Raw genomic sequence first — 11,182 nt, 5'->3', positions numbered from 1 at the left:
CCCACTCTTTTTTTTTTTTACTGTCAAAGTTATGTTTGACTCAACTTTCATGTCATGTCTGGAAGAAAAAGATCTTTAAGACAATTCAAAAGGAAATGTCTCTATAAAACAGATATTTGCTATTTAGAAACAAGGAAACATACAGGAGCTTTCATACAACTGTAATTTGCTTATATTACTAGCATGTTTGGGCTGGGAAAAACCTCCAGAAATGTTCTAAAATGATAAACATGCTAAAATGAGACAACAGAAGCTTTGAGGGGCACTTGCCCACTCGTTCATTCCCACTTTAAAGAAGAGTTCACTCTAAAGAGCACATTTCATCAAACAGTTTTGGTAAAGATCCCTAACACAAAACATTTTGTGACCAAGATATGTGACAAGATATTTTACAGTTTACAGATAAACTTTCTGGTGGACAAATGAATGGTGACCCGTATCCAAATTACCTCAAACATATCCTAATAGTTAGCTACTAGTTAGACATATGCTGACACCAACATGTCTGTGACAAATTATTGTTGGCTCTGCTATTTGGTGCTGAACACAAAGTACAGCTCATGCTGATGGGTATGGCATTCATTTTGCAGGTATTTGGTCATAAAGTAGGATAATGGGACAAATTTGAATTTTGTCCAGCTAGTGGCGTTAGAGGAAAAGTCAGGGGATCATCATTCTAATTCATCCTGAGGGAGGACATCAATGAACCAAAGTTTTTGGCAATTCTTCCAATACTTATTGAGTCATTTGACTCAAAACCACAAATATCAACATGGCCTAGACGGAATAGATCAGATGTCAAGCAATCACTAGTCATTAGCATAAATATCACCTAATGTAATGCAAGTATTCTTGATTTTCTTCTGACTTAATTGTATCAAGATACAGTCAAATGTAAGGAAGTCATAAGATTGTAACATTTCCGCAAATATCTGAACTCACTTCAAGATTACTACCACAAAAACACATGTAAACACTGGTATTGTACAAAAACATATTTATTATGAGAAAATTTGTTTATTATACAAACAAGAGCACATGCCCACTAAATAAAAATACAAAATCGTAATGTGTTTCAGAGTTCTGGGCATCATAAATCATTTGACAAACCAATATGTCATTGATTAACACTACTGTGTGTGTAGTCAGTTTAATCTAGCCCTGCATACCTATGTTTTAATGTTAAACTCTGTTGGCACTCCAACACCATGCAGCTTAGACAAATACTGAAAAGCAAGAAATGGCTCTCTAATCCTATGATATACACAGGAGGTTTGTTGCAGGTGTGACGGTCCAACAGTAACTCACCTATTGAAAAATCAGGTACAAAAAAGGCCAACTGATGCATATAATGGTATGGTGAAAATAGAATGTTTATTCATTCGCACCTCCCATAGAAATGTCAGACATTTCCTGTTTATTAGTGTTTAATTTCCTGTTTAATTATTGTCTGAAAAAAAGGTAGTATCAGTTGTCCTTTTTCAACCTTGCAGGACCTTGATAAAACTGACCATGTCAATCCATCTAAAAGCTAAACTGTATGTACATGAAAGAATACACTGGATGTAAATAGAAAACAGACAAAGAAATGAACTTTAGTTGCCCTTGTGAGAGCCACTCCAATGCTAAATGCACAGCTTCAAATGCTCATTGCATTAAAGAAATTTTACAGCTGCAGAAAATGATTGTAAGCAGTGGAAGATGAATAATGCGAAGGTTCATTAGTTACAACATTTCCTTTGACTATCCCTGCCCATATCAGAGCCTCACTGCTGGTTTCACACCGTCTGACTCTGACTCCTTGCAGAAGGACTGGGCTCCAGTGAGGTGACATGAAGCAGCAAATCAAAGCAGGTTTAACTCCTTTCTTTGACCTGAGCCTCCGCAGAAATACATTTGCCAGGTGTATGGAAATATATAGGAACGTATGAGGAAAAATACATATACTATGCTAATATCATGAAATATGCTTCTATGCTTTTTATAATATAAAGATGAAATAAAAAAAAAAAGCTTATGGATAGAGATGCACCAATTGCAATTTTCTTGTCTGACCTGCCCAGTCCAATTTTGGCTGATTCCGATTATTTTCTTTCTAAAAACTATAAGTCACAACATACACAAGCATTTTTGTAACCTTTCTTAAATGGAAAATAATTTCTTCATTAGGATCCCCATTAGCACCAGCATTGCATTGCAAGCAAGCATTGCTTATTCTTCCTGGGTTCCTTTCACTTGTATTTTCATAAGAAAACACTATTAAACTATTAAATAACTTTCACATTTTCTCCTGAACTGCACCAGGTTACAGGACTCAAACAAATCTCAAAATAAAAAGAGCTTCAGGTTAGGCTACTGGACAGAACTTCTTTGTACAAATAAAATCTTCTGAACTGAAAATGAATTGCAGAATGATGGTGAAATTTGTGGCAGGGGTGGGGTGTTGGTCTTCTTCACTCACGTCAACGACATGTTTTAGCAGTCGGTTACTGTCCGTGCCGCTGTTAACGTGACGTGAACCATCGTGCGGTGCATCATGCCTTTAAATGTGACCGGCACCGAATCCGTTATTTGAGACTGATCGGCCCCGGTCACCAATCATGGCCGATCAAACTGATCTATCGGTGCATCTCTAGAAGTAGTTGTGCATCAGCAGTGAAGCTATGATGTGACTCACTTCTACAGTGGATCATGACCGTTGGAAATTATTGATCACAATTTTCAGTGTAAAAAAATCCCTGAAGGTTGCTGCTCTTCTTTTCCTAAAAATGTTTTTTCTTACTGTAAATGGGATTTACCAAATCTTTATGTCAACAGTGGTTACTCATGTATATTTTGGAGTCTGTATTGTTTAAACATTTCTCGCCCTTCCTAATTACTAATTTAAACTACTATGATTATATCTTTGCTCACAAGAGTTTCAAAATTGACTAAACAAAAAATTATTTTGTGTTGCTGAGTCAAGCAAAGTCGTTTTAATTACGTTAACATAACTGACAAATTGATATCTGCTGATATGGTGTAGCAGATTAGTGATCCTTTTATCTTAATTTCTAGCTCAGTGGTCGGTAGGCATGTATTTAAACCTCTGCTTTGTTCTTTGAGTGATCGGTGTGAGCCAAACTCTCCTCATTCTCCTCCTCCTCCGCAGGAACCTGGAAAACATGCAGTCCAAATTATCTGTCTGTAGCATAATGAGAGACCTAAATAAGACATGATTCTATGTGATGTGGACATCAAACAATTATTGGTTTATATGCTGTACCATCTGGGTCAAGTTCACAAGCAGATACAATTTTGATTTCTAATTCTGGGTTGAGCCACATCCATTTAATATGATCTCCAAACCACTAATTTAATAAACAAAAAAATATGGGAGTACTGCATCTATCGCATGCGGTGCTTGACAGTAAGATACTAGTGATATTATTCATAAGGAATGGGATTTCTTACCTCCCAGTAGATAGAGTCATCAAAGCAGTTCTGGTCTGGAGGCTGCCCCCAGAATGGCAACTTCATTATTAAACCTTGAAGAAGCAAATAAATTGTTTGATCACTCAGATGATGCCATTTTGCTTAATCATAAGAACACTAGCCTTTCCGCTGAGTGAAAAACCCTGTGCTCAGGATTTAAACTGTCACATTTATGGTCTTTTATTTATTTTTCATCTCCACCCACCTGTAATAGCACCTCCAACCAAAGCGAACCCGAGGGATGAACCCAAGGCAGCAGTTTGCATGGCAGCATCACCTCTGAAGAGGAGGGGGAAAGAAAACAGGAATGTAAGAGCTGAAATGTAACTGAAACATAAAATTACTTATATGTTACAATACTGTTATGTGTGAGTGTGTGTATATCATTATATGTAGTCTTTGTGGTGATAAAAATGGCCCTTACCCCTCTTTTTTCCCCAGAGCCACGGCCACAATACCAGCCAACCCGCCCAAGATGCCAGGCATGCCATGCAGATTGTGGACACCGCAGGTATCCTGTATGCCGAGGTTGGATGCCAGGATGGGCTATAGAGGAGGAAATAAAGCCTCTTGTTACAAAGGAGTGTATTTTTAAAAGGCGAAACATCCATTTGAAGGAGAGAAAAAAATAAGATTCCATCTATTTATTGTTAACCCTTGGCTTACTTGACATTTATAGCTAAGTATCAAGTGTTTCGTAACTCACTCATTAATTGTTTGGTCTAAAACAAATGTAATCAAATTGTAAAAAAAAAATGCCTCTCACAGTGCCCAACGTGATGGTTTAAAATGTCTCATTTTGTCTGACCAACAAACAAAAACTAAAAGTTGCTCAATTCATTTTCATAGAAGAGTAAGAAAACCAGAAAATATCCACATTTGAGAAGCTGAAACCAGGGATTTCCAGCCCCCATTTTTGCTTAACAAATTTAAACAATTTTCTGAAATTGGACACATTGATTAATTGACTAATCTGTGTTTTTTTATTTTGCTCCTTTTGCTTTGATTTTCAACTCACACTTAAGTACTTGAAGCCCAGGGTAGAGATGATGCCAGCCACTAATCCAATCAGCATTGCCCCAAATGGCCCAATGTTCATGTCAGCACATGTTCCCACGGCAACCCCACCGGCCAATGTGGCATTCTGAATGTGCACCTGTAGTATATAAAGGTATAAAAACAAGTTTATAACTGAATTAGTTGGATAAAATCTTAAAATAGTGTTATTGTGTGGATATTGAAGGAAAGTTATCTGACCATATCCAGTTTTCCTTTGTGCTCCACGAGGCTGGAGATGGCGTAGGCAGAGAGCACACAGGCAGCCAGGGAGAAGTAGGTATTGATCACTGCTGTGAGCTGAGTGAAGCCCGGGTCAGCGATGGCCGAGTTAAAACTGGGCCAGAACATCCACAGGAAGACGGTTCCTATAGAAGTGATAAAGTAACATTTGTATCAATAAATGTTGAAAATCTCATTCATATCACATCACAGTGCAAGTTGGGTAAGTATTCATGTTGATTTTTGCAGGATTGATGCACAGTAGAGTCAATATTGCTTAGTCACTTAACATGGTGCATGGTTATTTGTGTCCACTAGGTGGCACAAGTCATACATGTGCAGGAGACCAGGGGTGAACCAGTCAGGGAAAATTACAGACAAATGACTCTTACCAATCATAGCAAACAGATCAGAGTGATAAACAGATCCGTCATTCTCATGTCCATTTCTTAAACCTGGTCGGTAAAGCACTCGAGCCACTGCCAGGCCAAAGTAGGCTCCAAAAGCATGGATGATCATGGATGCTCCAACATCATTAGCCTGTGTAAGAAAAGGTCATACAGGTTCATAACAGTGGAGTCATGCCAATCTATGTTTAATAAAATTAAGTTGACACAGCGAAGGTCCTGGTCATGATGCAGGAATTAATGCCGTGTTTTGCACACGTAGCTCATCAACACATGCGTGTGTCATTGCGTACTTACTCCGAGCAGTTCGGCCACAATATGTTCATTGATGGAGAAGATGGTGATCTCCAGTACGGTCATGATGAGGAGCTGAACAGGGCTGGTTTTACCCAGAACAGCTCCAAAGGAGATCAGGACCGTAGCTGTGCTGAAGTCTGCGTTGATCATTCTGAAGGACAGGGAAGAAAACAACTCTTTAGGAAAACAGAAATAATGGATTAATGAGTAGAAATTGTGAAACACGGAAATCCGTCAACCAGCATAGTTCAAACATCATCATCTACCAAACCTAAAGTGTCAAAGCTACTTAGCAGACAATAGAATAATTCATCTGTTCATTAAGCAGCTACTCAGTTGATACATAGGCCTACTTAAATTTTTATCTGGAGGTTACTGAGAACCAAAACATGCAGAAAAGACATTCATACTTGAAGATGCTGACTTTGATCTTGCCATTATCCATGTGCCAGATGCCCTGCATGAAGAGGCCCCACTGCAGGCCGAAGGCAGCCAGGAGTAAGTTGATGCCCACGCTGCTAAACCCGTATCGCTTCAGGAAAGTCATCAGGAACCCGAAGCCGATGAAGATCATAACGTGGACATCCTGAAACACTGGAGACATGAGAAGGGAGGTCAGTTCTGCTGGTGATTCGTTGACAGGGCCCTGATGTTTTGTTGTGAGAGTCCCACTTTAGCCTCTGCTAAATGTGGACATGAAATTAAATTAGATTGAAACATCTTTATCAAACATTTTCTTCTGTTAGACATCAGTCATATGCTACGACATTGCTGTTCGCTGTGGTGTTCTTTTGACTTTGTAGTTTAAATGATTTATTGAGCAGCTACTGGATTTTTCAAGAGCCATTTCCTTCCACTGGGACTTTATTGTCTGCCGTGACCTGTTAGCTGGAAAAGCAATTCAATCATCTTATGAATGGAATTCTGGGAAAACGTTCCTGTTGTGCCTGTGGAGTTTCTATTAAGTGCTTATGATCCTAATAAGTTTAAACTTAATGAAATCGTAGGAGGAGGGGACGCTTAGCACACCCTAATGTAGGTACAAGTTTCACTTTATAATCGGACAAAGACAACAGGTTTTTGGAATTTGTTTAGATCATATCCCATATTTCGTGTCACACTACACACTTGGAATTTTCACTGTATTCTCAGCAGTATGAAAATGGCAAGCTCCCAAGCGAAGAAGCTATATATATCTGGGTCATTTTGGGGGGATTTGCGTAGAATTGGGCGTTTCCCCCAATTTCCATCATCCTGACAGGAAGTGGGACAAACCTTTAAGCTAGAGATGACAAACCCCTCATGTGGAAAATACATTAAGGTGAAGGTGTGTCCAGGCTGAGAAACAATGTGCTTCATTTCCTTAGTCTCTAATGAGCATGAAGGTAGCCAGTATTATCCAGACAGGACACACTTTGAAATGGCAGACATTTACTGCTGCTCTTAAAGGAAACGTTTGACATTTTTGTTTGTTTCTTTTATGTCTTATGTGTGTCAAATGTGAAGCTACTGCAATTAGCTGGTTATCTTAGCTTAGCACAAACCCTGGTCAACAAGGGGAAACAGCCAGCTTAGCTTTGCCTAAACATAAACAAAATCTGTCTGTCAAATCCTCTGAAGCTCACTAATAAACATGTTATATGTCGTTTGTTTAATTCATGGAGCGATTGTAGTAACCAGCCGAGAACTACATGGAGTCACTGCACCCAGCTAAAACCCCGGCACATAACCCCCCCCCCCCCCCCCCCCCCCCCCGAACAACGACAACATGTGATTTTTACAAATTTCAATCTTTTATGAATTAAACAAGGGAGAAATAACGTGTTGATCTTTGAGCTTTGGAGATGCTGATTATTGGGTTTTGTTACGTGCGGACAGAGCAAGGCTTGGTGTTTACCCCTGTTTCCAGTCTTTGTGCTAAGTTAAGCTAACAAGCTCATATAATTACCGTATAGACAAGAGGGTGGTATCGATCTAAATCTTAGCAAGGAAGCGACTAAGCATATTTGTGTTTGTTTATTTTTCTTTCTAATTTAAAAAAATACTAACACTAATGAAGATAATGAGCTACCATTCACTTTACAAATTATGTTTCCAACCATGTCTTTACTCCACTTATTTACTAAAAAGACAATTAATATTACATCCTTAAAGTAGAGCACAGTGGACTACTTCAGGCTACATTTCCATATAACACAGAAAATAATGCACTGGTTAAAAATGCAGCATCTTTAGAATGATAGACTAATGAAACAATAACATTGAAGGTGTGTCAGCACATTTCCCATATATCCTGTTAAAAAGTGACATATGAAAACACCAACATCTACTTTTGTTTGGCAGAATCCGTACATGCTAAAATTTAAACACTGTAAAATGTTTTATTGGCTTTCCATACGTTTTCAAAAAACGATATATTTAAACAAATGGTATAGACCGCTTTATCCATTAACCAATCTGCTATAAACTGAGCTGTTATTCATAATATCATCATTTTGTTTTTTCCCATTATCACTGCTTGGTCAAAAACGTAATACAATGATTTAATCAATCGCGTCACATAGTAACCTTAATATCATTATTTTAAAATGACTTTCGTCAATCATACAATACAATACAATTTACTTAATTTACCATGATCATCCCCTCCCAAACGACACAGGACAATTCTGTAGTGAGGGATTGTTAAAATCATATCTCATCTTGTCAACCGAATCCATTTTACATTGAACACTTTACATGGAAACAGTTACATGGACATTATCTTTTTGAAATGTAATTCTTCACTCTTTAATGTTGAATTGTGGCAAACGTTGTGGCTTTTAGTGTCAAACCATAGATGAAGTCTGTATGATTTAACAAGAAAACAACGGTGAAATTTGCATCAGCATGATATTGGTATAAATATCTCATTTGTCTCACATTTGTGGAGCCGTGTTTGAAGAAAACCTATTTTTCCTTCAACTTGCACTTTGACCCCCCTCCCATTTACAGCTGGGTGATTCAGACTTGCTTTAGGTTGTAGTAGTAGTAGTAGGGGCTTCTAGTGAACAGTAGATTGAAGATGGGGAGGAGGTAAAGTTGGAAACCAGCCACTGTGACTGGCACCACGCCCAGATGTTAGGTAACGGTCTGTAATCTTCTGAAGAATAGGGTGAGCCAAGAGAGAGGGAATACCCTCAGAACCTACTATAGGACAGACTGTTGAGGGGTGATGCAACCAGTGAAAAAAGTTTTTTAAATTTTTTAAATGCTGGAGCAACAAATTCCCACACCTTTGATGTTTTCATTTTGCAAATCAACTCCTCAAGATAAAATTACTTTCCAAGAGTTTTAATTAGAAATGCATGTAGTGTTTTGTCATACCATACTACCATAATTTGTCATTTACATCGTTCTAAAAATGAACTGATTTGCTCCATGATCAAAAAGCTGTGATAGATTTTATTCACTCCAGTCTGCATTTCTCTGCTTATTTGTCTTCCTTTGAATCTATAATTACAGACATCTGGTATGCATTGGATAGTGGATCTCTCTGTACGCACGTACCACGTTTCAAATCACATTTAAATGGTCGTGGATTAGCTCATTCAGCATAATTAAAATGCTTTACTGAGGCTGTTGAGGCATTTGCAGATATGTCTCTTAACATATCATAATGGCAATTTTGGATTGTTGGCACATGTAGGTAAATTTCTCTTTTTGTGGAAAAAACATATTAGACACAAATTATTATTCAGTATTTTTTTCTTTAAACATGACTGTTTCCCAGTATGATAAAAAAAGTAAAGAAGAAACCAAAATAATGATAGAAATTCAGTAGAAGACGACATTGCTGGACAACATTTATAGCAAGAACATGCCCTCTGTAAAAGAAGAAGTAGAAAATATGCTCAGCCTTAATGCTGACCATTGAGCTAATCTCTATGGGCCACACCTGCCCCACCCAGTCATGAGAAGACATTCTTACAGTAAAATCAGCAGTTTATAGTTGCAACTGCAGATAAAATGCTAAGAAACCCCCTGTAGAAAAACCTCTCTATAATCAATAAGTACCATGACTTGATATGTTACAAAGAATTCAAACAGCATTTCTCTGCTCCATCTACTATCTGTCTTTGTTGTTTATTATATCTGTGTTTGACGCATTAATTTAAATCACATGCGACCTCCACTGTAGGAGACCTGCCACTTTTCCCTGCAGGATCCTCTTGACTCTTCAGCTGCATGTGTATGAATAGAGTTTGTGACGGGTGAAAATGCAACCCCATGACTCCTCTTATTGCATTCAGCAGATTTGCTCTGGAAAAGGCCTCCAAATTCTTCTATTACTCTTTGCAAGTACTGTAATTGAAAAATTACTATACTTGCAACAGAAATCACATTATTCCAATGAAGGAAGGCAGCTTTCTTTCAGTTTACTTAACACTTGAAAGTTCAAGACTAGAGAACTAAAGCTTGGAAGATTTATAATTTTGTTATTTTTTTAAATAGATTTAAGCTTAAATAAATCAGACTTTGCCAAATCCTTCTGAAAATCACTCCGAGTTAGCAGAAAAACTTGCACAATTATCTATCTTTGCAGGACTTTGCCTCTGTTAGGTGTCACAAAGCTTTGCTGAAGATTTGAACTCTGTTTTTAAAGTGAATTTTCACAATTTAACAAAAATGCAAAGGCAATGTGTGAACATTAGATTTTTTAACCTTTTCAAAACTAGTCTAGTGACCAAAGATTGAGGCATCCAGTAGCAGAGTATCCCTCAGCAAGCAGCCTCAGGTAGACTTACTAGGGTAGAGATCCATGGGTGCCTTTTCATGGTGAGTCTCATTGGTGTGTTTGTCATGCTCGTTGTGCTCGTTGTGATGTTTCCCATCATCATACTCCACAAACACTGCAAACAGGATGATGGCGATAATCTCCAAAACCAAGGCCACAATGGGGAACTTCCACCTCATGTTGGTGGCGTATGCAGGCATCCTGAGACCAACTCTGTTTATCTCTCACAGTCTGGCACACTGTCTGTCTATCCCTCCCTATCTGTCTTTTTTAGGGGTTGTGCTGTGTGAAGGGAGGGAAGAAAGTTGTGTCTGGTTTTAAACTGATGCAGGTTTCATGGTGACCAATGATAGGGCAGAAGACTGGGGCATGGGTAGTCAACACCCCCCTCATACACTGCTCACAGGGATGGGTTTCCTCTATGGGCAACGGAGGGGACAAAGAAAAACACAAACGTAAAGACACTGAGAAATACTTATTGACTGTTCCTTCCCACAACTTTTTCACCGTAAAAGTAAACTTCAATGTTCAGCATGTGTTCCATGTTCATTATAAGAAGAAAAATCTTTTGGAAGATTAAAAAGAAATGTCTTTATAAAGATTGTAGTTTGCTCAGGAAAATATACAGTAGCTTTCATACAATTACATTTTTTTGAGATTCCTCTTTTATCTGCTCTACTGAACACTGTTCCTCTTTCTTAGTGCAGATAAATAGACACTGTTCCCTTGATATATCATTGTTATCCCCAGTGTTTTGACTGACGCACTTGCGTCATACTTGTTTCATACGCATTACTACAAGTGAAAGTAGCAATACAACACTGTAAATAATACTTAATTATAAGTAAAAGTCCTATCACGGTGGATTATACAAGGCAGTGGGGAATGAACCCAGACGCAGAGAGGCAGACTGTGCAGTTCAATTTATTTATTATTCATGAATGAGCTT

General features: G+C 38.2%; 2 protein-coding genes across 2 annotated transcripts in view; one reads left to right on the top strand and one right to left on the bottom strand.

Annotated features, from left to right (window-relative positions):
- Nucleotides 1–980: 980 nt before the first annotated feature.
- On the bottom strand, nt 981–10,481 carry LOC123977659 (ammonium transporter Rh type A-like). Its single transcript, XM_046060543.1, has 10 exons — nt 10,244–10,481; nt 5,867–6,050; nt 5,457–5,607; nt 5,145–5,292; nt 4,732–4,898; nt 4,493–4,630; nt 3,899–4,020; nt 3,680–3,753; nt 3,454–3,527; nt 981–3,155 (listed from the first exon to the last, which is right to left on the bottom strand). Exons 1-10 carry the CDS (start codon nt 10,431–10,433, stop codon nt 3,081–3,083), a joined length of 1,323 nt encoding a protein of 440 aa, XP_045916499.1. The 5' UTR covers nt 10,434–10,481; the 3' UTR covers nt 981–3,080.
- Nucleotides 5,922–11,182, top strand: part of si:dkey-12h9.6 (macoilin-1) — a 56,147-nt gene continuing 50,886 nt past the window's right edge. The window contains exon 1 of the mRNA XM_046060540.1: nt 5,922–6,070. The gene's annotated coding sequence lies outside the window, so the exon portion shown is untranslated. The remainder of the gene's footprint in view (nt 6,071–11,182) is intronic.

The sequence above is a fragment of the Micropterus dolomieu genome, linkage group LG10 (assembly GCF_021292245.1).
Source record: "Micropterus dolomieu isolate WLL.071019.BEF.003 ecotype Adirondacks linkage group LG10, ASM2129224v1, whole genome shotgun sequence".
Taxonomy (NCBI): Eukaryota; Metazoa; Chordata; class Actinopteri; order Centrarchiformes; family Centrarchidae; genus Micropterus; species Micropterus dolomieu.
The sequence above is the reverse complement of the archived record's forward strand: the minus strand, read 5'-3'. Positions and strand labels throughout refer to the sequence as shown.